The 27,790-nt window shown below is 37.6% G+C and overlaps 2 protein-coding genes across 11 annotated transcripts in view; one reads left to right on the plus strand and one right to left on the minus strand.

Moving 5' to 3' along the window:
* Positions 1-8,511, minus strand: part of tcf12 (transcription factor 12) — a 144,763-nt gene extending 136,252 nt beyond the window's left edge. For 2 of the 9 annotated variants that reach the window (XM_048185077.1, XM_048185079.1), the window contains exons 1-2: positions 6,948-7,006; positions 6,628-6,700 (exon numbers count right to left, since the gene is read on the minus strand). Coding sequence is in view for 7 of the 9 variants with exons in the window: in XM_048185070.1 (XP_048041027.1) it covers positions 6,628-6,700; positions 6,948-7,019 (145 nt within the window). In the remaining 2 variants the exon portion in view is untranslated. Of the gene's footprint in view, positions 1-111; positions 263-6,627; positions 6,701-6,947; positions 7,041-7,857; positions 7,925-7,950 lie in introns of those variants that run through there. The other 7 variants (XM_048185070.1, XM_048185072.1, XM_048185076.1 and 4 more) reach the window with 7 other exon arrangements.
* A 1,399-nt stretch (positions 8,512-9,910) lies between these two features.
* Positions 9,911-27,059, plus strand: znf280d (zinc finger protein 280D). Of its 2 annotated transcripts, none has more exons than XM_048185068.1 (18): positions 9,911-10,066; positions 10,667-10,829; positions 10,915-11,141; positions 11,373-11,475; positions 14,976-15,200; positions 15,655-15,693; positions 15,795-15,877; positions 16,435-16,658; positions 18,840-18,997; positions 21,442-21,542; positions 21,618-21,764; positions 22,411-22,545; positions 22,699-22,910; positions 24,080-24,220; positions 24,307-24,369; positions 24,482-24,600; positions 24,697-24,724; positions 25,987-27,059. In XM_048185068.1, the coding sequence occupies exons 2-18, from the start codon at positions 10,667-10,669 to the stop codon at positions 26,423-26,425; spliced, it is 2,607 nt and encodes an 868-aa protein (XP_048041025.1). In that variant the 5' UTR covers positions 9,911-10,066; the 3' UTR covers positions 26,426-27,059. The 2 variants fall into 2 exon arrangements, with proteins under 2 accessions (XP_048041025.1, XP_048041026.1); XM_048185069.1 differs by having other exon boundaries at positions 14,979-15,200.
* Positions 27,060-27,790: the final 731 nt, after the last annotated feature.

A 27,790-nucleotide genomic window follows, 5' to 3' on the forward strand; every position in this document is an offset into this window, starting at 1 on the left:
TTTCTTTAAAAAACAAAAAACAAAAAAAACAACGTACTGACCCAATCTTTTGAATGGTAGTGTATATTGTACATTTGCAACCATTTAATACAATTTATGAACTGATTTGACCTGCAATTAGTTGAACTGTTGCCTCACACATGAAGAGGCGCTGGGTGGGATCTAACAGAGGAAGAGTTGTGTTTGCAGAAATATCCTCTGATGGCACTATTCCACTATTGTTTTAAATGCTTCTTGGTGGGTCCGTTTCAACAGCTTTTTTCTGGAAAAAGCAAAGGACATTTATCTTTGCACAATACAGCATGCCTGCATAACACAGTGGCTACGACATGAGAAATAACAGTGTTGGAAACAACAAAAGAGAATTTTGTTATCAGACAGGTGATACATGCCTCGCAGAGCTGTGGATGAAACAGAGGGCATATCACAGCATTCCCACACAAGGGCTGCTCTTTTACAAAGGTCTGACAGATTAGCGAGAAACATGACCAAACCCTTACTGCACATTTCCACTATCAAATCCTCTTACTACACGTGTCAATTACTGATATGGACATTTTAAAGGAGTAGTCAATAATACGGGTTCAATGCGATTTGAGGTTACTTGATATCACTTGTTGTGTAATGCTGATTTCCATAAATTATTTCACGGTTTTTTTTTGTTTTGTTTTTTGTTTTTTTGGAAGGACCAAAAATGAGGCAGTTCCAATGAAAAGTTTTTTTTTTTTTGAGGAATTCTTAAGTTTATTCTTTTGTTAAAACTAGTATTTGAGCTGTAAAGTTGCTTTCATCATACATTCGTTTTAAGCCGCGCACACACTTAACGATTGTAAGGCTGATTATGAATGTAAATTGATACTTATGACTGATTGCGCTCAAATGCGTCCAGTCAGAGCCAGTTGCGTTCCGTCTGCGATTACAGTCGGTGTTCAAATTCCATGTGTGAGTATATAAATCGGCTCCAGTCGAAGAAAACAATCGGTATGTGTGTTCAGTTCAGTCTTAGAATGTTTCAGCTAATCGTTAGGTGTGTCCCCGGCTTTAAGGTTTTAGTTCTGTTGTCATGGACACAAAGTTGTAAACAGGATATAACTTTACATTCTATATAGTACGAATGCGTGTAGTATGAATGAAATTCAGATGTACTACATATGCCAGCTTATTACTGTCACATGACCTACCAGCATCAGTTATGTCCCTTCAACTCCATTCACAAATCCTCTCCCATGGCCTCATGGGATAGTAAAGTGTCCGTCATATGCACATTTCAGAATCTCGCCAGAAGCTGTAAGTCATCCAGGTACTTTTCGCCTACTGTTTTTGAATACTATGAATTCGGACATACTACTCTATTCCCGTACTGTTTTTTGCATACTATATAGTAGAGAAGTATTCGATTTCGGATGCAGCGTTAGTCTTTGCGTCCCAAATGACGCACTATATACTATGCACTTACACACTATGTACTTATGCACTATGTACTCATCCATGTAGTGTGTGAATTTTATATGTTTTTTTGCCATTCAACATCTGAGTCTGATCCCCCCTCCCCCTCCGCAACGTAATTAAAGCTGCAACAGTTGAGTGGATGAAGTGTCCAGCATTCCACACTTCATTTATTCCGTTAATTTAGTGCATCATCCGGGTATTTAAAGTGTACTTTTTCTTTTTGGAATTTTCTGTGTGAACACACTACTGGCACTATTTATACTTAAAAACGTCATAGAATAGTGCATAAGTATGCGAATTGGGACGCACCTAGTAAGTGATTTTTTTCACGCTATAATCATGTTATAGTGTTCACGTTTTGTTGCTATCCTATTGAAGCAGTGGGTATTTTTACACTTACAAATTGGCCCAATTCACTTCCACTGTAAGCACCTTACTGTAACCAAGCCTTCAAAAATAAAAAATTAAAATTCCACATTATGCCACAAATGCTGTTCTGTTTGTTTGTCTGTTTTTTTTGTTGTTTTTTTTCATGCTATGCCAGCTTCTGTTGCTATTTTCATGGCGAGAAAGTGTATGGTAAAACTATATCAGATTTTTTTACAATCTATTTTTGCTAAAAACTCTAAAACTATATTTGGTTTAACTTTGTTAAATTCTTCAAGCATGTTAACGAAGTAAAAAAGGTTTCTCACAGTGTACAAATGCTGTTCTGAACAGGGAATATTCCTTTAAATTCTTTATTCTCAGGACTCCACTCTTACTGGCCTGCTTATCCACTTTATTTTTCAATGTGGAAGTAAGCTGTTTTCTGTGAACGTGTGCGACTTCTGATTCATTAGCTGCTATAGGGAAATATTAAGAAAAGTAACAAATGGCACAACTGTTTGAGCTACAAACCAGTGTGTTTATAATTAAAGACAATGCATTAAAATAATACATTAAGAAATACCAGTTTGCAATATCATTCAGCATTAGAAGCTGTTTTGTACAGCTAAAAATAACTGGAAGCAAATGACACCGGAAGCCAGACACATTCAATTTACAAATGGCCGCGCCCACTCTTACCTAAAAAATAAGGTGGATATTTCTTCCCCGATATAGTTCACTTAATAATCAGAATGTCTATATTGAATTATCTAGCATAGATGGATACAGCAAAATGGCTTCTTTCTACTATCTTGATGCTCCGCACACAAAAATCTCAAAAGTGCTGGAAATAACGCCCCACAGCGTTTCCAAAACGTTTCTGAAACACTGCTGTTTTGAGTAAGTTGTGTCAGGAGCAACAAATAAACAAGAGATGTTTTTATCACTTAAAAACATCACAGCACATCAAAGCCAAAGACTGATTATAAGATTACATGTGTGTAAACGTTTCATTTATTATTGTTTGATTTTGGCTGATGTGAGCCAACAAGATCAAGTTATTTTACAAAACATTTTGAAAAGGTTTACAAAAACGTCTTGCAGTCTTAGCTGTGCTGCTATTCAGTAATCCACTAAAAGTGTGTCCTCTAGATAGCAGATGAGTGTAACAAGGGCTCTGCTTTGTTGCTTTACATAAAACAAGCATTGAGATGGAATAATGCTTGATTGTTTCCTCCTTCTACGGCACATTAGACAATAGATGATCTTTACAGTAGGGCTTGCATAGACTAGTCAAGTAGTCGAGAGATCGACTACTTCAACCACTAGTCGGCGCTGTTGGAAACAATCGACTACTCGAGCGTGCATTAAAGGGTTAGTTCACCCAAAAATGAAAATTATGTCATTAATGACTCACCCTCATGTCGTTTCAAACCCGTAAGACCTCCGTTCATCTTCGAAACACAGTTTAAGATATTTTAGATTTAGTCCGACAGCTTTCTGTCCCTCAATTGAAAGTGTTTGTACGGTAGACTGTCCATGTCCAGAAAGGTAATAAAAACATCATCAAAGTAGTCCATGTGACATCAGTGGGTTAGTTAGAAGTTTTTGAAGCGTCGAAAATACATTTTGGTCCAAAAATAACAAAAACTACGAATTTATTCAGCATTGTATTCTCTTCCGGGTCTGTTGTCAATCCGGGTTCATGACTCCGCAGTGACGCTGCTAACGTGTTATCTGGTGCACCCGAGCTTCGTTTACAGTCTGAGGGAGACGCACGCTGTATTCAAGCTATTCTACATTGTTTGTATTTTGGTATTGCTATATTTTTTAAAATGGTGCATAAGTGTGCATGTCGCGGATGTCCTAATTGCCACCAAAAACAATGACGTAAAAGTGCATTACCAACGCCGACAGATGAAAGGATTCAATGGAATCAATTCAATGGAATCAATTCAATGGAAAGGATTTTGGAAGAGAATACAATGCTGAATAAAGTCGTAGTTTTTGTTATTTTTGGACCAAAATGTATTTTCGATGCTTCAAAAACTTCTAACTGACCCTCTGATGTCACATGGACTACTTTGATGATGTTTTTATTACCTTTCTGTACATGGACAGTATACCGTACATACACTTTCAATGGAGGGTTCAGAAAGCTCTCGGACTAAATCTAAAATATCTTAAACTGTGTTCCGAAGATGAACAGGGGTCTTACGCGTTTGAAACGACATGAGGGTGAGTCGTTAATGACATAATTTTCATTTTTGGGTGAATTAATCCTTTAACTATAAATTTGTTTTTGTTTTAAAAAAAAAGAGAGATACGTCACAATATTGTTCTTAATAATCCGTTCCGTTTTAAACCAAAAAGGGGAGCCAATGGATATCACACAAGAAGCAACGTGCAAACTTTGCGCAAGAGTTATGCCTGTGAAAGCTCGGTCAGTAGGCTATTCAAAGTCAAAGTAAAAAGCTGTCTGATGCTGCATTAACGGACCATATTCTCTCAGAGACAAATTTCAACATAATATGCTGATAACGGTGTATAACTGTCTTAATTTATTCCATTATTTTTCTTGTGGCTGTACATATAGTGAAACAAATGAGAATAATAGAATTTTTTAAGTCGGTGCTTGAAGTAGCTCTTAATCTTCATTGATGACTGCAGTCAGTGTTAGGAAATATTATAGACTATTAATAATTTTAATTATAGGTCTATAATTCATTGTGTAATAGACCTAAAAAAAATGTTTAAAACATTTTCAAAGATGAGCTAATAGCCTAATCTTTTATTATCCTCAGAGCACGTCAGTTATTCGGTGATGCGCTATGAAATTATTGTGGGGCAAATTTATTAATATTAATAAAAAAAATAAATTTATTAAAATAATTTAATAATAGCCTAATCTAATAGTAATAATAATAGACTAGAAGAATGTAACAGGGCTACATTAATTGGAAATGCCAAATCCTCTTAATATTGCCAAGATTTGATGCTTTTGACAATATCTCTGGCTATCGTCGATACATGATCATCATCTGTTGACGCAACCCGGGTTATCGCGGGTTTATTTGGCTTTATTCTGTTACATGAAAATTAAAATATGTAATGTCATAATTATAATGTCTTGAGAGTTTACTTATAATTGTTGCATTACGTTATTAATAAACATTTATTGATAAGAACTATTTCATGTCTTTTCATTTACAGTAGCATGAACCACGAGTAGTCGAGTAACTCGAGTATTGTTTTGATAAGAAATCGACTAGCAGAAATCAGTAGTCATGCAACCCCTACTTTAAAGCAACGTGTAGTCACCTATGACAAGATTCTTAGATAATGAGACTATCGCATACATGCATCTGAACCTATAGAATGAAAAGCTAGTGAACTGTCTGCTAATATAAATAAATATATATAGCAGTGTGTGTGTGTGTGTGTCTTTATATATATATATATATATATATATATATATATATATATATATATATATATATATATATATATATATATATAAAGTTAGCTGCTCTATAAATGCTTAAAGGGTTAGTTCACCCAAAAATGTCCAAAACAAATGTTTCTTTTGTTCATCTTCGGAACACAAATTAAGATATTTTGATAAAATCTCAGAGCTTTGTGTAACTCCATTGACAGCCTACGCAATTACTGCTTTCAAGGTCCAGAAATGTAGTAAAGACATCAAGTAAGCCATGTGACTCCAGTGGTTTAACCACAATTTTATGAAGTGACGTGAGTGCTTTGTTTCCACAAAAAAAAAAAAAACATAATTTACCACTTTATTTACAAAAATATTGATCTGCAATGTGCGTTCACAAGATCATGATGCATGCGTGTTGTGTTCAGACTAGTGTGTCAACATAATGCACATGCATGTGTTCACGAGAGCACCACGACGCATGTGTTTTGTGTTCACGCGAGAGCTGACGTTGCGTGAACACACTTTGGATAATAATATTTTGTAAATAAAGTGGTAAATTAGGTGTTTTGCGCAAACAAAACACTTGTGCCACTTCATAATAATTGAGGTTAAACCACTGGAGTCACATGGAGTACTTTAATGATGTCTTTCCTACCTTTCTGGACCTTGAAAGTGCTAGTTGCATTGGATCTCTATGGAGGGACAGAATGCTCTCAGATTTTATTAAAAATATCTTAATTTGTGTTCCGGAGATGAATGAAGGTCTTACAGATGTGGAACGACACATGGTTAAGTAATTAATGACAGAATTTTCATTTTTGGGTGAACCAACTCTTAAAACAACTGAGCATTTAGATAACGTGTTTAGGAGGCTGAAGAGGATAGCACACTCTCATAGGAAAAGCATGATGAATCAGCTAGGGAGGGCATGTTTTAGAAAAAAATCATAAACAAAATCACATTTTGGTCAGCTTCAATTTTAGACAGAACTACATTTCACGTTTCATTCACAATATGGTCTAAATGTAACATAGGAATCAAAAACAAAAATGCATGCAATGTAAAAAAAAAAGAAAAAAAAAATTAACTACCAGCCATTACAAGTTAACAACAGTGGTGCCTTTCATTTCGTCAGTGTAATTATAACAGTGAATGTATCTGATTTCAACGACCATTACTTGCATTTACTGAACCCTTCTCTGCCTGCTTCTTATTAATCAAGACAAATCAGAATCAAAAACATCTTGGGATGAAATTCATTACTATAATGAACTGCAACCAGGCTTCACTGAGAATCAAGAGGAGGTGACTGGACAGTGTGAGAAGAAGAAAATCTTTCATTAAAGGATTTCCACAGGAAGTCCTACCTGATGCGCTGAACTGGCTGCTTCCAAGAGTGGTCGGCCTAGTTTTCCCACTGTTTACAGGTGGAGAAAACATCTATGGGAAGACACAATGTTTCATGTTTAATGAATACAAAAGTATTTTAAAAGCATTTACATTATAATGAATATTAAATATGAATACTTAATTGATCCCAAATTAGCTATATATATATATATATATATATATATATATATATATATATATATATAGTAATACTTCATATCTAATCATGCATATCTTAGAAGTGACTGACTAAACGAATGAGAAAAGTTGGAAGAGAGTAATAATTGATGTGTCTTACCGCGCTAAAATCCAGCAGATCACTCAGCTCCTTATCCGTCCCGATAGCGGCAATCCGCTGCTGAGGGTTCATCCTTACGATCCTTTACTAAATCTACAAAACACAAACATCATTCCGCTCAATCTGAGAGCCTAATGTGTGCTGAAGCTTCATGCTAGCCAGCACAGCTTATGCAAATGACATCGGTGAACATCCGCAGCTTGACAGATTTGCTAAACATCCCCATCTTCAGTCTTTAGCACAACTTTGCGCTGTTCCAATACCTTTGAACAAAACCTGGGCAATCGAAGGACCTGGTTGTCGTTGATCAAAACCTATGTGTTATCCTTTAAATAGTTATTAAAAGCTCCTGAGAGACAGAAGCAAGACCTCCCTTCCCCAGCTTCGTATTATTGACAGCTTTAGATAAGGTTACGGAATTTCTTTCTGTTAATAATAGCAATCGCATGACATGAGGTGACACGATGGAAAGAGGTTTTATTTTAATGTAAGAGAGCAGGCCTAATAAGGTTTTTGGGATGACCAAACGTGGACATGTTGAGAAAGACGCTGCGCTCGCTCGATGGTGTCACACACATGGACCCGCAGCATCATTTTTCAACTGCACGCGTTTGATTCCTCAATGTATCAAAAGTCACGAGCTCACAATGAACTCACACGCGCTGTCAAAACATCTGCAGTTACACACTTTTGTTGTTGTTGCTTTACGGGAAAACGGTTACTTTACAAACAACGCTGCGGCTGCTGCTGTTGTTGTTGTTGTTCGAAATTGGCAGTTACCTATTCATAATAATGGTGCGACCACGAAACGATTAAGCGAAAACTGACCATAAGCACTGACATAACACACATTTTAACACGGACAATGAACAGTGCGGTGTCAAGCTGAAGTGTTTAAGCGAATGCCGACCCCTTTCGCTCCATTTCGGCTCCCGTCTTTTCTTCTATCCCAACTTCTTTCACCCAGTCCGAAACCTCTCAGAAACTCTGTGCAATATTTTACCTTTTCTGCTGTCAAAAATCCAACTAGGGCGATCGGGTGTGCCGGTGACGGCGTAGGTTTCCTTGTTTCGAGTCGGAAAGATAATGAAATCGGTATCTTTTGCGATTGAATTTTGCAAATATCCACTATGTAACTTGCGAGTTTCCCTTAGGCAGACATTTTTGCTTGGCGATAACCGAAGCACAACGATGACGTTAGAAATTGTGTCCTTCCGCCAGCGCCGTAGACTTGAGCGTTCTTCAACGGTGCGGATGAATATCATGTGTGGCGAATCATACAACCTTGCTAGGGGAGTAAAGGACCACTGGAGCACCTCCTAAAATCAGTTTGGTTTACCACCCAACTCCGTTCACATAAATGTGGGCTTTGCTTGGTATGTGTTTTATTAGTATTGGGAGAAATTGAGCATATTTGAAGCATGGGATACATAATTTCAGCTGCAATAAGTGTTCTGCTGGAACAAGTGCAGAAGCAGACATGCAGAGAAGACCGTTTGAACTATTGCTCACTCCTCCAAAACTATGCTTTGCTATTCCTCCTTTCAAACCTTATATAACTAGACCTAACTTTGATCACCACACATTTTATTTTCTTTCTTCATCATCACTGCATGCACAAGAATTACACAGTCAGCCACAACAGTTCAACCAATGGTACATCAAGAATAGAAAGAGCAACAGCATGAAAAAATTATAAACAATTGTGCAAAATATAGTATATGCATAGGTTTATTTATGATAAGTTATGTGATAAGTTATGAAATATAATAAAAAAATATATGATTGTTTGCAATAATGTTATTGTTGTTATTCATTTTGGGACTTGTGTTTTATAAAATAGATTCTAAATAACTAATATTCTAATATATGAGTGAATATGTAAAACAGAAAAAACAGCCTTCTGTGTTGTCAATATAAGCATAGCCTACTTAAAAAAACAAAAAACAAAGTGTGCTGTAAAATTAACAGCATCTTAATGGCAACAAATAGCACATTCATACAGTGCTTGACTTGAACTACAATAAATCATGATAGCTGTTCTGTTTGTATGCTGTAAATTACAATGTGCTTAATATTACAAAATAATATTATAAAATTACAATGTGCAAAATAATAATATCCAATATTTTCAGTGATATCCAAAATAGTGATACTGAGTAAAATGATAAAGTAGAATACTTCATAAAGAACAGAGAGAACAGGGGGAAAATGTTACTAATCTTTACATACATTCAAACATGAACCAACTTTAAACAAGTTAATTAACAGATATTTATCTTTCAAAAGGCTACAAAAAGAATGTCACAGACTAATTGTCTGTCCAGAACAAAGGGCTGCACAGTTTAATCTCACTAAGCCAAAACAGCTTACAGATGCCATCCAAAAAAGCTCCTAAAACTCCCTTTCTTGCTAACTTTCTGAATGAAAGAATATGATGTAGCCTGTCATCTGCTGGTGATGATGACATTCATTATTAATAAAGGGCATGCATCCAAACCATCACAATACTCATAGTGCCACCTGTTGGTCAAATAAACAAAAGCGAGACAAGAGTGTGAAAGTTGCTACTTGACAAATTGAACTCTTACAGAGCTGAATTATATATTATATCTTTATGATTCTGTTTAATCACCATTTAGTTGCTCCAAGCTACGACACTTTTCTGACGTTACTCTAATGTTATTGGTTGTTTTGAAGGTAATATCCATTAGTTTCCTTGAAATATTTCTAAATATGATGTTATTTTCGTATAACGTGTCACGTTGCAAGTCTTAAAATCTAAAACTCTACTAAAAGACATGTTCTGTAATGTATATAGACGGCGTTTGTCTTTGTTTTGGCCTAGTTTTCATCGTCTGACTCATTCATGTATCAGTTACTTTCTTTGCTTCTCAGCACACAGTTACCTTGTGTTCTGTATTTTTAATGTTGTCATAAACTGATACCTTTTAAAGAGGTAAAAAAAAGAGTCTTGGTTCTGTGGGAGACGTGAGGCTCTTGGTTTCTCAACAATAGCCCCTCTGATTTCCCATGAGCCTCTGCTCTTCATGCCGCTGTGAGCGTGTCTGTCTGAACCAACACAGATGTTGTATGTAAATATTTCGAGATTTTAAAAGGTAAGGTTGAGTTTCGCTTTTTAATATGCAATGTTTGACTGTGTGTTATCATAATAAACCCAGATGAACATTTTCTGTGTGGTTTGCCGTGTCTCTGTGTAGCCGCTTGCTATTTTTCTTGCTTTTAGCCTGTTAGCATCCAGACAGCCGACCTGTTTGCTAATAGATTTCTGAATAATGTGCTAAATAGAGAGTCTGTGTGTGCATGACTCTGATTTCTTAGCATTTGTGCACTTCTTTCTTGACTGCATTTTGATTCTAATTAATATCTTGGAGTAAAACGTTGGGAATCTGTATTAGCATTTTAGCCGGTCTGTGTCTGCGGTATCAATCGATTATAGTCTCGTGCCTGCTAGGGGTAGATCACAGGTTTTTGCAACCACTCTAGTTGGGCTTCTAAACTTCACATTACTTAAGTGTAGATAACTATATTCTATGTCCTGTGTGCAACAAAGATGAATGAATTGAAACTCATTTCACTATCTTTATAGCATCTTAGTTTTTATGGACTCTCAAGCATTAGCTAGCTTTTGTTGGTGTACTTGCGCTGGTTTATGTTAACCACATAACATTGCCCTGATATCTTTTGTTTCTTCTCAGATGTCTGAGCTGTTTATGGAATGTGAAGAGGAGGAGTTGGAGCCATGGCAGAAGGCAATTCCTGAAATCAATCTAATAGATCTGGATGATGATGAAGATGATGATGAACCAATATTTGTCGGTGAAATCTGTAGCTCCAAGCCTGCCGCCAATACAAGACCAGGTGCAGTTCAGTTTTTGGCTTACTAACACCTCTGTTTTGGCCTTGTCCTTGAGATGTTGATAATTGTGTTTCTTATGATCTTCAGGTGCTGTTAACCAACAGAACCAGCGAAATGTCCCGGTTCAAAAACCCTCAATCTTGGCATCATCTCAAAAGAATCCCCAAGCCCCGCCAAACCCTGCTAGGGTGGCTACAGGTCCTACACTCATGGTCAGAGGTGCAGCTCCATCAGGAGGCAACCCCATCCTCATCCCTCTCAACACAACTCTAGGACCTCCAACAGCCCCTCAACCCATCATCATTAACAATCAGGTAACTCTTTGCTGCTTTTCCAGTTAAAATCAACTTTCCCAGGTAAAATCTGTAATGTTAATATGTGATTTGTGCTGAACATATTTAATTTTTACCAATTGTTAATAATCATTCATGAATTTGATTTTATAGATGTGTTTTCATAGGCTTGGCCCGTTTGATCAGGGTACTGAATCTTTCTTTATTAATTTAAATTACTTAATTATCATATAATCATTATCACTTCGCCAGGGTTACATTGTGGCGTCACCACAGAATCTCAACAGCAACACCTCGTTCATCGGCTCTTTGGGGTCACAGTATCCACCAGGAACCACTTTCACTGTTGTGCCAGGTATCAATGTGTCTATGTAGTTGTTGTTTTTTCCCACACTACTGAGGTGTTTGATATCATTGAAATTGCATTAAAAAATGTCCATACATCTGATCACCAATTTTAATGTCTTTTCCATTTAAACTAATACTAGCCTAATCAACATCAAATAAAAACAAAGCCTTCAAAGTGTGCAGCCCCTGAATTGGACACAGCCATTGTTGAAAAATCTCTCAGCTTCCGTATCCCGAACGAAACGCGTTGATGGGCGTGCTCTTGCTCTGGTGATGTGTGTGTGCACGCTTATCAGGGAGTAGTGCCTTTACAAGGAGTTGTGCTCTCTTTTGACATCATACAGGACACACTCGATAAAAACTCTCAGAATCCTGTACCGAAGTTGTGGATTTGGCACAGAAATACTCCGTCATACGTCCAACTCGTGTTTTGAAACTTTGGCCATGTTTAGCATGAGAATGCAACTCTTTAACAGTGTAAATAAGTCAGAATGCATGAAATAGCATTACAACCCCCCCCCCCCCCCCCCCTTTAAGTGTTGGCCGTAATGCATTAACGAAACAACTTCTGCTCTCGGATCAACATAACACACATTCTTCTTTGTGATCTCATGAACGTGCGTTGGAGATTAATATTTTGTAAAGTGGTAAATTGCGTTTGTTTGTTTTTTCCCCAAACAAAGCACTCACGTCGCTTCATAAAATTGAGATTAAACCACTGGAGTCACATAATTTTTTTTTTTTTTTTTATGATATCTTTACAACATTTCTGAGGCTTGAACGTGGTACACTATATTGCCAAAAGTATAGACCCCTTAATCGCCTACGTCACTGTGACGTCACCGCTCTAGCTGGAGGCAAAACATAAATAAGAACTCGTAGCAGGCGCGCTAAAAGTTTGAGGTTTTGACTTTAAAATGTCGTCTTGTTGTGTTTTTGGCTGCCAGAATAGAAAACTTAAGTTTTACCAGATCCCGGGAGACATTCCTTCACAGAAATCAAAAAGATAATTGTGGTTGAATGCAATACGGCGTACAGACTGGACGGAGACGATCATAAATAATACTCGGGTTTGCAGTGCACACTTCATGCATATGTAATGGTGTGTTGGTTTTATCTAGTACAAATCAGCAAGTTTCTGTTTTATAGGTGAAAAGTCGCCAACTTTCAGTGCGCTAGCTTAAATGTTAAACAAACATACAGCGATAGATGTGTGTGCCATCCTTTGAATGGTCTCTTAAAATGCATTGCTAATCATAATTAGCCCAGCGATAGGTTACATTAGACAGTAAGCCTTGACAAAATTCCCCGAACCACCTGAAAGTAATTACTTCATATGGGAATTAATTCATATGTTGTCTAGGAAATATCCAAAACGTAAGTTAATTTACAAAAATAGCTGTCGCGGTCCCGCAGAGTCAGTGACTGTACATATTCGGACAGTTCTGAACCTTCTTCTGCATCTATGTTTAATAAATCCCTCCTAAAACATGCTAGCTTACGCTTGTCAACATTGAGTCCAGCGTCTGTTTTTGCCTCCAGCTAAGCCCCGCCCACCAGGAAACGTTGCAATGTTTACAAGCTTTTAAGGGGTCTATTGGGACACCCCTCCAAACCACCCCCCTTCAGATTAGCTCAAGAACAGTGCATAGAGAGCTTCATGGAATGGGTTTCCATGGCTGAGCAGCTGCATCCAAGCCTTACATCACTAAGTGCAATGCAAAGCGTCAGATGCAGTGGTGTAAAGCATGCCGACACTAGACTCTAGAGCAGTGGAGATGTGTTCTCTGGAGTGATGAATTAAGCTTCTCTGTCTGGCAATCCGATGGATGAATCTGCGTTTGGTGGTTACCAGGAGAACGGTACTTGCCTGACTGCATTGTGCCAAGAATAAAGTTTGGCGAAGGGGGGATGACCCCTTCCTGTCCCAACATGACTGCGCACCAGTGCACAAAGCAAGGTCCATAAAGACATGGATGAGCGAGTTTGGTGTGGAGGAACTTGACTGGCCTGCAGAGAGTCCTGACCTCAACCCGATAGAACACCTTTGGAATGAATTAGAGCGGAGACTGCGAGCCAGGCCTTCTCGTCCAACATCAGTGCCTGACCTCACAAATGCACTTCTAGAAGAATGGTCAAAAATTCCCATAAACACACTCCTAAACCTTGTGGAAAGCCTTCCCAGAAGAGTTGAAGCTGTTATAGCTGTAAAGGGTGGGCCAACTCCATATTAAACCCTACGGATTAAGAATGGGATGTCATTAAAGTTCATGTATACGTAAAGGCTTTTGGCACTTTATACTTTTGGCAATATAGTGTATGTAGACTGTCAATGGAAGTACAGAAAGCTCTTAGATTTCATTAGAAGATCTTCATTTGTGTTCCAAAGATGAACTACAGTCTTACGGGTTTGGAGCGACGTGGGGGTGAGTAATTAATGACAGAATTTACATTTTTGGGTGAATTAACCCTTTAACATAAATATTGATCAGTGAACATAAACAGAAGCTCGACCATACTTGCTTGACGTGCGAGAACTTAACTCTTTGATTCTTGTGGAAGCTCAAACATGCAGCGTAACACACAAGAATGAACCTCACTGGTTCTCACACATCAAGCAAACATGCTTGAGCTTCCGTTTACCGCAACTGATATGTAGCTAAATTTTCATTTTTGGGTGAACTAACCCTTTAATGTTTTTGAAAAGGGTCTCTGACTTTGAATGTGGTATTGGCCACATTTAAAAACATAATATGAACAGCCACACACAGATATCAGATCTGAGCATTAAATCAGAATTGAGCACTAGCACCGTGTCTACACCGGACACGAGCGGTGCGACTTGTCAAATTACAATAGAACCCATTATAATCAGTGATATTGTCTACACTTGATTCGGCGCGGTGTGATGCGACAACAAATTCCCGAAAGTAAGCGGATTCCCGTTCTATTTCTGACATAGTCCAAGTGCTTTGCAATGGTCGGTTTGTCAGGTTCAGTGAAGACGGCTTTTAGCTGTTTAGCGGTTGTGGCTTGATGCTGTTTACACTGTGCGCAACCAACCGACTGTTGCAAAGCACTTGGACTACATGAGAAATAGAACAGGGAATCCGTTTACTGTCGGGAATTGTCGCGTCGCACCATGCCGCATCCAGTGTAGACAATATCACTGATTATAATGGGTTGTATTGTCTTTGGATGCATCACGGCGCTCGCGTCCAGTGTAGACAGCTTTTAGCTGTCGCAGCGTGATGTAATGCGACAATGGTCGAATATTGTTTATTGTAATATTGTGAAACATGTTTTCTTTTTGAATATATTTTAAAATGTAATTTTGTGATTGCAAAACTGAATTTTCAACATCATTAGAAAAAATTCTAAGTTGAAATCAGTTGTTCTGCTTAATATTTTTTTATGGAAACTGTGATACATTCAGGATTTTTTCATGAATGCTAATGAGGTGAATTGGTGTATGATACTTTCTTTATTTTGTGTTTGTTTCCCAAGCAGCTGGTCAGCAGATAGTGCCACAGGTCAGTGCTGCACCAAAGCCAGGGGTCATTCACAGGCCTCAAGTGCAGCTCATCCAGGACAATGTGGTGACCTTGTCCAACGTACAAGCCCCGGCTAATCTTTCTCCTCAATCCCACACTACTTCAGTCTCTCAAAACACACCAGGCGTCTCCCCAACTATAGTTAAACAAAAAACTTTGCAACCTATGAACAGCAGAGGTAAGCCTGTGTGTGTGTGTGTGTGTGTGTGTGTGTGTTTGTGGTGTTTGTGGTGTTTGTGGTGTTTGTGTTTGGAATAAGGCTGTGAAAAGTGTTTCTAATGTCTTAGCTGTATTAGTGTTTCTAGGTTAGTGTATTATTTACCAAAATTAAAGGTTGTAAATTACCGTCCACCCACCATCATTTTTGGATGATTGAGCCACTGCAATTAAATGTAACAATTTTATTTATCTATGTGGAGAAACCATCCACAAAGATGAATTTTATCCATGCACTTAGCTACAATTCAATAAAAAAAAAAAACTATAAAAATATACCAAATCAACTAGAAAATCTAGAGGCCTTTTTGGTATTTTTGAAAGAGTTTTTTTTTTGTTGTTTGTTTGTTTGTTTTTGTTGTTTTTTGTGAATAGAGGCTTGATTAGTCATTTTTGGGGTTTTTTATGACCCACAGATAATGGCACAATGATAAATGACATAAACAACAAAAGAGGTAAGCTTGACATGGATAGGTTTTTGTTCATTATGTATTACAGGATTTCCAGAAGCAACAATCTGTTCATCTTTTAATCTTTCCCCCCCCTTCTTTGACAGCTGTAGAAAATTTCTCCTACACAAAGAAATGTCCCAAGTGTCAAGATGTGTTTGGCTTTCAGTTTTTAAAAAGTCATATGAAGGTTGGTTTGTTTACTATTTTCTTTTGTTTCCTGTATTAACCGCTTTGAGTTTAATCAATTTCAAGCTTCAAAAAGTTCATTAAGACATCATAAAAGTAATCCATATGAATCAAACCATTTAATCCAAGTATTCTGAAGAGACAAATACTTTATGACACTGGCACCTAAAATGTAACTTTTTTTTTATTTCCAGTAAAATTAATGTAATATATTTTTGTTCAATAATATAATTTTTTTTGTTTTATATTTCAAGAGAATCTCATGCTACTAATTGTTAATATTTATGCAAAAATATTCATTAGTACCATACGTTTTTAACATTAGATGTTAAATATTGATGCTAAATCCACTGTTTTGTATGTAACTGTTCTATAGTCTATACAGTATTTAATGCAGTTACATTAGAAGTAAGTGTAATTAAATTACAGAAAAATTAAAAGTAATCCCTTACTTTTTAAGTAATTAAATTACAGTAATTAATTATTTGGTAATATATTACACCCAACACTGATTGCAGTATTGAGATATGACGCTCTCCTTCCCCTCCTCCTCTTCAGCTTTGCTGCCCTGAATTGGATTCGGTATTCCCTTCAACATCAAAGCCTGACAAACAAGCCGTCTCACCGAAAGTCATTGAGACTGAAAAAGGCAAACTGATCATGCTGGTTTCAGACTTTTACTATGGGAAATGTGAAGGGGATTCATCTCTGATTTCCAAGTTCAAGTCCTACACTAGCTTCAAGTGCAACAGCTGTTTAAAAATGCTCAAGAACAATATCAGGTATAGTTGTATATTTTGTACAGTATATTTGTTTGAATGTTAAAGTTATGCAAAAAACAAACAAAAAATAAAATCCAGTGTAACACTATTATATGTTATTGAAATACCATTTGTAATCAGTCAGTGGCCAAGTCTGGTGCTAAGGTCTCTATAGACCTTAGTCTCGGTAGATGTTATTTAATTTGTCACAGATGAAAATGCTTGAAGTAATCCTAGGTTGGTTTTTTTGTGTGTGTGTGTGTGTGTGTGTGTGTGTGTGTGTGTGTGTGTGTGTGTGTGTGTGTGTGTGTGTGTGTGTGTGTAATTGTTTTGGTATGCGCGGGAGCAATGTGACGCATGCGGGTTAGAGGGAACATTGCTCATGAGAGTCATTAGCTACAGGAGATGGAGAGAGCAATAGTTAGAGAGAGAGAAAGAGACTGGGGGAATCAGCCATTCTCAGACCCCATCACTGGATTCCCACTCAGATGGATGACATTATCAGACCCCCGTTCCCTCTAGAGGCCCTAGATGAATAATGGAAGGTAGTTTGGCTGCTATAAGAACTGTTCTTGTGATTAAATAACTTTACTCAGCCACGGCGTGAGAAAAGCCTCAGTAAGCTCCTTTTAATGGGGAGGCGCGTTTGCAGCGCACCCCAAGTTCTGGCGGCGGGGGTCACAGTTCAGCCGCATAAAAATCCCTATTAGGGAGCTGAGGTTGCAGAACACGCTGACTGAAAAATTGGCCGTTCAGCGTCAGGGCACCAATGGCTGGTGAGGCAACGAGGAGAGAGGCAGCCTGAACAACACATCATTAAACAAAGAAGCAGTGCAGTATAATTGCTGGTATGATAATGGCTATTATGCACTGTTAGAACGTGAACTTTAAGTAGAATATTTGCTAATTTGTCTCGCGAAAACCCTTGGGAGCTCAAATGCTTCTTGAGTACACGCGCACAGGCCTCGCACTGTTCAAAGGTGACTTTTAATAGCGTATGTTTGTAATTTGGCTAATTATATTTAACTGTGCATGAGTTTTATTTTGTATTCCCAAAGGACACTGAACATTAGCTATTTTAACTTTGGCATTTTCTCTTCCCTTCAGACGTCTTTGATGAATTACGGTTTATGATGAGTTAGTAGTTCATGTACTGCTCATTTGTATCTTGTAAATCTAGTGTAATCTTTATACAAAGCTGAGGTATGACCCGTTTCAAAAATAGGATGAGAACTTCGGTTGCAACATCTGAAACGGCATGATTCTCAGAGGATGCTATGGGTCTATTTTTAGATGCTTTTTGAAAAACAAAAGGAAACGCCACTCCTGAGAGTGCAGACACTTTGTGGTGGTTTACCTGTTTGAATGTTGTACATCTGTTTGACATTCACTTCCTTGCACATCAAAGGCTTTCCTGTTTAGTCGTCACACCTTTGTCAATGGTGGTCCCGCTTGTCAAACTGAGTTCTCCCCAGACAGCAGCTGTTTGTGGAGCAGGGCATTTACCTTAAAGAGTATCATTAATGTCACAGGTTGCAGGTGTACCCAATGCCTTCTCACTCTTACTCTCTTGAGGCATGCTGCAAGCCAATTTGGAACAACTCGGTTTTGGTTGCGAGTATCACACCTTTTTTTTTCTTTTTCTCAGAAATCTCTGCACGCACACACTTAAAATAATCGAAGAGAGGTGACATACTTAATTGAAACTTGAACTTGAAAGCATGAACATTTCTAATAGACTGAATTGGGTTTTGTTTTATTGTGTGACTTTACTCTGTGTGTGATTGTATATCTATCCTTTTGGGGCTTGCTGTAGCTTCTGTTATTTTATTAGACATTTTAAAAAGGAAAATATGACACAATCACCATCCATAAACAGTGTTTGCGGTATGTGGCTTTGCATGGATGAGCAAAATGTTGGGGTCATTGCAACTGTGAGTAATAATTTTAAATGTGTCAGAAATTGTCAGAGTCGACAGGGCCAATAATTTTCCAGGGAGTTGGTCACTCGGGCTGTTAACGCCCACCCACTGAGAGATGTGGCCCTCTGATTCTTCAACTGCTATGTAAATGAAGGCCACAGCTGAAAATTAGCCTTTATCTGGACTGCTTCACTTCATTTTTGCTCGTTCTCTCTTTGTAATGCCATCCTTTGCTCCTCGTCATCTGTTTTTTTTTTTTTTTTTTTTCCCTCTCACTCAGGTTCATGAACCACATGAAACATCACCTGGAATTGGAGAAGCAGAACAGTGAGAGCTGGGAGAGTCACACTACATGTCAGCACTGTTACCGGCAGTATTCAACTCCATTTCAACTGCAATGTCACATAGAGAGTGCCCACAGTCCCTTTGAGTCCACCAGTAAGTCACAACACTTTAGTCTTTCCCCATTTAAATGGGTGGTTCTGGCCAAAATAAAGGCCCATTCACAGCAAGAGCGATAATTATAAGGATAACTATATTAGTGTCCACACCAACAATGTTCATCAGCTGTAAAAAAAAAAAAAAAAAGTTCTGAAAGTGATTCCAATTATAGCATTCATCTGTGTTGTTGTTATAGTTGTGGTGTGGACTTCCCAATTCTCATAGAATTAAAACAATTCTTGAAACTTCAACGTTATCAATCTTGGTGTGAACAGGCCTTAAGCCACAATGTGGACCAGTCTGGTAGTATGAGAGAAGGTAGTAGTCATTTAGCTAACACTTGTGCTACAAAATTACATTTCTCCATCATTCTCTGTGGATGAATGAGAATGATAAAATACGTAAAGCATCAATTTCACACCAAATGTAGTCTTTTACACTAACAAAGCTTTAAAAAAACTGCACAATGCTTTCTGACAAAAATCACATCATAATTACGATTTTCAAACTTAAAGAGTTAGTTCACCCAAAAATGAAAATAATGTCATTTATTGCTCACCCTCATGTCATTCTACACCTGTAAAGCCTGATTTATACTCGACGTGTCCGCAAGTTCGCCTGGGTGCGCGCGACAAAAGTGATGTCATCGGGCGTTGGCGGAATATAAACACAAATGATCGCCTTGTACTTGCTTCCGCTTTCCGCATTCTTCAAAAAGCTTACTCTGTATGTCCTACGCCTTCCCTATTCAACTTACGGAACGAACGCGGCGCCAGTTCCGTTTTTTTCCATAAGTAGAATAGGGAAGGCGCAGGACATACAGCGATCATCTGTGTTTATAAAGCATATATAGTTGTATTTTTGTAGAAATGACAGATTGTTTCACTAGATAAGACCCTTATTCCTCGTCTGGTATCGTTTAAAGCCATTTGAAGCTGCACTGAAACTGTAATTTTGACCTTCAACCGCTTGGAGGCCATTGAAGTCCACTATAAGGAGTATAATCCTGGAATGTTTTCATCAAAAACCTTAATTTCTTTTTGACTGAAGAAAGAAAGACATGAACATGTTGGATGACGTGGGTGAGTAAATTCAGGAAAAATTTATTTGAAAGTGGACTAATCCTTTTAAAGAACAATTTCTCCCAGTCGCCTCTTGTCGTTTCAAAGAATAGAACAATGGCGGGCGTGTCAAGTATAAACATCTCGTCTGTTTGGGGACATGCGCCCACAGTCAGCGGAGGCTCGCAGTGCGGAGACAGGCGAAAGTATAAATCCAGCTTAAGACCTTCGTTCATCTTCGGAACACAAATTAAGATATTTTGATTAAATCCGATGGCTCAGTGAGGCCTCTATAGACAGCAATGCCATTGAAAATCTCAAGTTCCATAAAAGTACTAAAAAATATATATTTAAAACAGTTCATGTGAGTTCAGTAGAACCCTTAAAGGTGCTCTAAGTGATCCTGGGCGGAGTAACTTTCTGTTGACGTTCGAAGTGTTGTCAAACAAAACAGAGGCTAGCTAGACCCTCCTTCCTCCTCCTCCTCCCCTCCCCTCCGTGCTTCCTGAAACAGTCATGAACGTGCATTTAAAATCATTCTTGTCGGTTATTGGCTGGAGCATGTTTATTATGATTTGTGGTCCAGGCTGCACCAGTTTGTTTTTGTGTCCGTTTTCGGAGCTTGTGGCGACTACAGAGACCGCGTTTTTTTTTTTTTTTTTACAGTTTGTTCAGGGGACAGGCAGCTAGCGGATAGTGAGAAGATGTTTGCTGTATGTGACAAAAATGTTTTGGCCTAAAAACGTGTGACATCGCTTAGAGCACCTTTAATATTATAAAGCAACGAGAGTATTTTTGTGCGCCAAAAACAAAATTAAGACTTTTCAACAATATAGTTTACGAATCAAATCAGTGATTCGGGTCTCCTATCAAATGGCTAAACTGCTGAAATCACATGACTTTGGCAGTCCGATCCACTGATTCGATTCGTAAAGCTCCGAAGCAGTGTCTTAAAATCGGCTCATCACTATATTGTTAAAGTCGTTATTTTGTTTTTTGGCACACAAAAAATATTCTCATCGCTTTATAATATTACGGTAGAACCACTGAACTCACATGAACTGTTTTAAATATGTTTTTAGTACCTTTATGGATCTTGAGATTTTCAGTGGCATTGCTGTCTATAGAGGCCTCACTGAGCCATCGGATTTAATCAAAATATCTTAATTTGTGTTACGAAGATGAATGAAGGCCTTACGGTTGTAGAACAACACGAGGGTGAGTAATAAATGACATTATTTTCTTTGGGTGAACTAACCCTTTAAGTAAGAACTTTCCTGGAGGACTTAGTCATTGATGGTGTAATTGGAATGATAATATTTCACCAGAGTTGATGGTTTTGAAATATTTTAAGTGTAGTGTTATCTTTTCTTTCCCCAGCCAACTGTAAAATATGTGAATTGGCTTTCGAGACGGAGCAAGTCCTTCTAGAGCACATGAGGGACAATCACAAACCTGGAGAGATGCCTTATGCCTGTCAGGTAAAGCTTCATCAGTGCTCTGTGTAATTTGTGTTTCGAATACTTGGTTCTCACTTTGTTTTTGCTCTCTTGAAGGTTTGTAACTACAGGTCTTCCTTCTTCTCTGATGTGGATAACCATTTCCGCACAGTTCATGAAAACACTAAAGACCTGCTTTGTCCCTTTTGCCTGAAAGTCCTTCGCAGTGGCCACATGTACATGCAACACTACATGAGACATCAAGTGAGTGTATAACCTCATAGGTGTGTTTCTATTTGCGTTTTGCATGGCTATGGAAGTGGATTTATTGCCTCCTTGTATAATAATTTAAACCAAAGACCATGAGTCTTTTTGACATGTTCTTGGACAAGACATCATCTGTTTCTTTTGGATTTGGAGCTTGAGACTTCACTGATCTGAAGTCAGCACAATGTGCAACTCATTTGTGTGCTGCCCTATTGGCTCTCACTCTAAGGTTGGATTGATTTGGTTGTCTGCCGAACACCTTGGTGCAATATATAACAGGCTGACAGTGGCGGCTTACTCTATTCACCTTCTTGGTTATTCCTTGTGGGCTTCTTCCTGGCAACAGCAAACCAGATTAACCACGAGTCAGATCGGCCAAGAGCAAGATTTATAACCAAAACAATAGTGCACGTGGTGGTGGAATGATGCGGATTAGAGACATGGCTACTAAGTTAAACTTGATTTTATGGCATTTTCCTCAAATAACAGTATAAAATACGGCCTGAAACTATATAGTGCATAGTTTTTAGAAGAGTCCAATCTTTATTTTTTAACAATAAATATTTTTATCAATAAATATTATTAAACATCAAAATTAAAGTGATTTTGTATATGTTCTGTGTTCTTTTATTGTATTTTCTAGAAAAAGGGGATTCAAAGATGTGGAAAGTGCAGATTAAATTTCCTCACCTACAAGGAAAAAGTGGAACACAAAACACACTTCCATCGAACCTATAGGAAGCCAAGAAAACTTGAAGGATTGCCTCCAGGAACCAAGGTCTGCTTAAAACCAAAACTTTTAAAATTGAAAGTTAAATAACTAGATCATCCAGATTCTAGACTATAATATAAACTATACTGTATAATCACAGATGATTTGGGATTATACTTTTCATTAGTCCTTCTCATTAGCATAATTTTATCTTTTTAGGTGACAATTCGGGCCTCAGTTTCTGGTGCACCAATGTGTTCTGATGCTTCAAGCAAATCCTACATAATACCCACAAGTCCTGAAACGGCCAAACAACCTGTCAGAACACCAGCAAACACAACTAAACCAAACATAAATGGAGGAAGAGCAAAGACTGCAAACCAATTCAGCTTCAACCGAACCATCCATAATAATGAGCTTAAACGTTTGAAGTGAGGATTCTTAAGCCCAAAGTATACTTCAGTTTTGACGCAAACACTCAGTGCATGTGTACAACAACAATGTTGTTTAGTCTCTTCCATTTCTTATTTAAATGTGAAACAGTGGTCTGGGGTTAGTGCAAATTTTTAAAAAAAATTATTTAAAAGGGATAGCTCACTCAAAAATGCAAATTATCCCATGATTTACTCACCCTCAAACCATCCTAAGTGTATATGACTATCTTCTTTCAGATGAACACAATTGGAGTTATACTAAAAAATATCCTTGATCTTCCAAGCTTTATAATTGTAATGAATGGCGCTCACGATTTTGAAGCCCAAAAAAGTGCATCCATCCATCGTAAAAGTATTCCATACAACTCCAGAGGGTGAATAAATGCTTTCTGAAGTGAAGCAATGGGTTTTTGTAAGAAAAATATCCATATTTAAAACTATATAAACTACGCACGTCGACTTAGGCCAAAAGAGTAAATTCTGAAGCGATGCATCACATAGGATGTAAGAGTAGCTTAAGCTTAGACGGCTCTCGCGGTTCAAACAAATAAGAATGGTCTACAAATTCAAGCTCCTCTTCTCTTATATTGAAATCCTCCAACATTTCTCTTTAAAAATTGTTTTAGACTTCTAATTCGTGACCTCAGGTCAGAGGTTATTCTTTTGGTGTTAAATCGATTTGCGTTGGCCGTCTGCCGGAAGCTAGTTATTTTAGATTATGGATATTTTATGAATATGGATATTTTTCTTACAAAAACCCATCGCGTCACTTCAGAGGGCCTTTATTAACCCCCCAGAGCCGTGTGGATATCTTTTATCATAGATGAATACACTTTTTTGGACTTCAAATTGAAGAGCGCCATTATAAAACTTGGAAGAGCCAGGATATTTTATAATATAATTCCGATTGCATTCGTCTGAAAGAAGAGTGTCATATACACCTAGGATGGCTTGAGGGTGAGTAAATCATGGGATAATTTTCATTTTTGGGTGAACTATCCCTTTAAAGCACGTGCAATCTGGGTACGTACATACATGCTATGCTGATGATGAAGTTTACGCACACCCTAGTGAACTCGTAACAACCAAAGTATAATAAATGTGTTATAATACAATTAAGAGCCTATATGCTAAAAGGTATGTTGATGAGTATTTATTCTTCACAGACTCCCAGTTGGAGGAAATAAGTGTGTCGAGTGTCTCTCCGAGGTTATGGACCCTTACGTTCATTATCCTTTATCGCTGAAGTGCACTATATGCAAGTTTAGATCAAGTTGCCAGAAGGCATTCAAACAGCATATGGTCAGGTAAGAGGAGAACATGAATGAATGAATAAACAGTTCCAGATGACTGTGATCAGATCTTTTGATAGTGGTGGTCTCCTCATCTGCAGGTTTCACAACAGTTCTTCAAAAGTACGGTTTGGAAAAGCGAGGAAGCCTCCACGTGGGTTGCGGTGAGTTTTGATATATCACATCACAGTTTACTGTGATAGAGGGGTTTATTTGGATGTGAACTTGCAGAAAGTGATTTTTTTTTTTTTTTTTTTTTTTCCCCTTTTGTTCAAGGAGTCTAACCCTGGTGTGTCTCAAGTGTGATTTTCTGGCAGACGCCTCTGGTGCTGACCAGATGACCGAGCATTTGCTTAACAGGCCGAACCACTCCTGCCAAGTCATCATGGAGCCAGGTATGACGCTTGACCCTCAACTCACTGCAGAAATATTGCTTTTCTCTTTGTGATGTCAGATTGTCTTACTTGCATACTATTTTCATTTCTTTAAAGTTGCCAATGGAGGATCAGAAGTAAACAGGTGAGAAAGTTGTTTGTATTATCAGCTATTTATTGGTTTTAGTATCATTTTCAGTTGTTTATTGCATGCAATTAAGATATGTTAAAGGTTTTAAGAAATTAAAAATCATGTGTATTTTTAAAGCTTGTGTCTGTTTTAAAAAGTTAGTGGTGTTATTCTCAACGTTCTGTTCTAATTGTTAAACGCATGATGTATTGGTGTACAGTGACACCATATGCTTATTTGTATTTTTGTTAAATGTAGAGGTTAGAGCTGTGAAAAGAGGAGAGTAAAAATAGACTGGGAAGTGTAGCTTGCCTGATTGAGACAAATTACCTTTTCTGATGAAACAGGGATATGACTACAGACCCCCTGACCTATGAATTGTTTGGAAATATCATTTGTTATAAAAAAAATTTCATTAGTGTAATTGGGATGCCTATTAAGTGGTATTCGGGAGACCTTGCTTAAATTAAAATGGGAGTTTTGCCATTAATTAAGGCTGAAAAACACATTCTTATTAATGTGGACCACAGAGAAATGCTTATGAGTGGCTGTGAAAGGGAAGTGGGAGAATATTTGCATTACTTTTTTCTGTCTCTTTCTAATTGAAAAAGAAAAAAACAACTTTAAAACAGAAGAATCACTTACTTGTACACTTAGACATTTTCCATTAGGTCTTATTTGTTTTTTTCCTGTGTAGTTTGCTAAGACTTATGTTGGGAAGTTGAGTCCTTGAATTTAATGAATTCTGTAATGAGAATTTTTTTTTCCTCAAATCAAATAATAATATAAAAAAAGATTTGCTTGCCCCCCCCACTTGTCATTACTGTAATTAAAAAGAAAGAAAAATCTATACTGTAATGCAGAGGGACAAACGGTAAAATGTATATTAGGATGATAGTATATTAGTGTTGTAATGCCTTTAATTTCTTCTTAAAATAAATCATTGCACTGACAATCAAATGAGAATCACCTTTGGGAATAATGAAAATGATAAAAACACTCAAAAATAAAACGTACATATGCATTGCAGTAATAAAAAATGTAGGGGGTAATTGTCATTAAAAAATATCACAAAGCATAAAAATCTTGCAAATGATCCAAAAAACATACTTTATTGTATTAATACTAAACATATTTTTTGAATTTTTTCCCTCTTTATTGTAACTAAAAAACTGATGGTAATATTGTGAATCAGCTCATAATTATTAATGGAGCATTGTGTGTCATTCTGTTCATATTACTTTGCTTTTCTGTTGTTCTTGCACCTCATAATTCAGGTCACTGGAAATCCACGATGACTCCAAACAACTCCTTCCCATTAAATCAGATTCTGAGGCTAGAGATGAGACCGAACCCATTGAGATCAGTGATGTACAAGATATACCAAACAAGGACAACGTAATGGAGGATGGATCAGAGGTCCTTGGAGTTGACAAAAGTGAGCCAGACGAGGGGAATGATGACACAATAGGGGCCACGCTCAATGATGTATCAGGGGAGGAATCACCCAAGAGCCTTTCCCCTCACTCACCCTCTGAGGCACCTGGTAGCCCCATTTCTGCCCTCCCAGATTGTGGCATAACTCCCTCTGATTTTCTTTGTAAAACTGATGGAATGGAGTCTGTGAACACAGACTCACAACTGGAACCTCTCACTCCTTCCAAGGTCCTTGAGGACAACACCACTGAGAACTCACAAGTGGAGATGGATGGTTAACTGCAACCCATTACAAACAAGACTGAGGATCCCTTGAAACATCGCAAGACTCTAGAAGCAGCAGAGTTTCTCGCTGACTCGATCTTCATTCCCCCTTTTTTATATAAAATATACATTAATAGGAACATTTTCTTGTATCCAAAATGAGATGAAATCAATACTGTGCTAAAACATGACTTTAAAATCTTGTACTGTGCGAGTACAATATTTCTGTACTTATGTAACGTTTGTAAAGAAGCGCCCTCTTGATTGAAACGGAGTTGCAAAGGCAGCAATGTGAATGTTCTTCTATACATATGATTATTTTCAAGTCCTTCTGTCTGTAGTTGTGGTGTCCATTTGGACTCTACAGCGGATCACACAAAACACAGACATGAAACTAACGAACTTGGAGCTGATTCCCACATCTGCCTTTTGAAGTGGTGGTTTTCATAGAACTTAAGAGCAAGTTCAGCAATTTCTCAGTATACTGTACTTAGGAATGATATAATGCGTCCTGATAATTTTTTTTTAGATTGTGTTTCATGTATTGTTATGTACTTGATCTGGATAGGACACTGCATTGAGAATCATTGAGACTGAAAACATTGTAGAAATTCATTTGTCTTATTCGGTATTAAACTTTTATAACATATTCACTAGAGCTCTGCTATTAAATAGAGACTGTGATTCACAGTATTATCTCAGCCTTTCTACTGGAGACAATTTCTTGTTTTCTCAAAAGGGCTTAATTTGGTGAAGAGCACCCTCTTGTGGATTCATGCTGTGTAGTTCAATAAACAATAGCGACGAGAAGAATCATTTATGCGAATCGGTTCTTTTGAAGTTCTTTAAAAGAACCGGTTAAAAAGATTCAGTGGTTCTTTTCAATCATGCGCACTCTTCGATGTGTATTTCAGAGATTTTCAAACCTTCGTTGTTCTTCGCTAGTATTGTATGGTTTCGGATCTCACTTTAAGCAGTTGATAAGTAGAGTAACATTACTCTGTGACCTGAGCTGGGTGTTCACTAAGTGAAACACGGAAAGATGTGCAGTGCTGGCCTGGGGAGGCTCCAGAAAGAGTTTGAAACCCCCAGTTTCAAAATGTTCCCTTAATCACATCTAAGCATGTATTGCCGTGTTTCTTTGTAGAGTCGCCTAAGTTCTGGTAATAAGAGTGTTTATTGTACTCCATACTGAAGCTAAAAATGATTTGAAACCGAAATTTGCAGTATTTAAGCAATTGGCCTACTAAAAGTTTTCTATTTCTCGCAAAAATTGCTTAACATTTGTAACTTTTCTGCTATTAGTCTATTAAAGTAGCCTCTATATAAAGCTATTAAAGTCTCCATTAATGTTTTGTAGCTTTTTTTATTTGTATTATG

Source organism: Megalobrama amblycephala, linkage group LG3 (genome assembly GCF_018812025.1).
Source record: "Megalobrama amblycephala isolate DHTTF-2021 linkage group LG3, ASM1881202v1, whole genome shotgun sequence".
NCBI classification, from domain to species: Eukaryota; Metazoa; Chordata; class Actinopteri; order Cypriniformes; family Xenocyprididae; genus Megalobrama; species Megalobrama amblycephala.

What these genes read in the sequence shown, in the direction of transcription:
- znf280d (XM_048185068.1), top strand. Translation starts at nt 10,667, where the DNA reads ATGTCTGAGCTGTTTATGGAATGTGAAGAGGAGGAGTTGGAGCCATGG. An exon ending in CCATCATCATTAACAATCAG is followed by an intron (nt 11,142 to 11,372) that starts GTAACTCTTTGC and finishes TCACTTCGCCAG; the next exon opens with GGTTACATTGTGGCGTCACC. An exon ending in CCAAGTCATCATGGAGCCAG is followed by an intron (nt 24,601 to 24,696) that starts GTATGACGCTTG and finishes ATTTCTTTAAAG; the next exon opens with TTGCCAATGGAGGATCAGAA.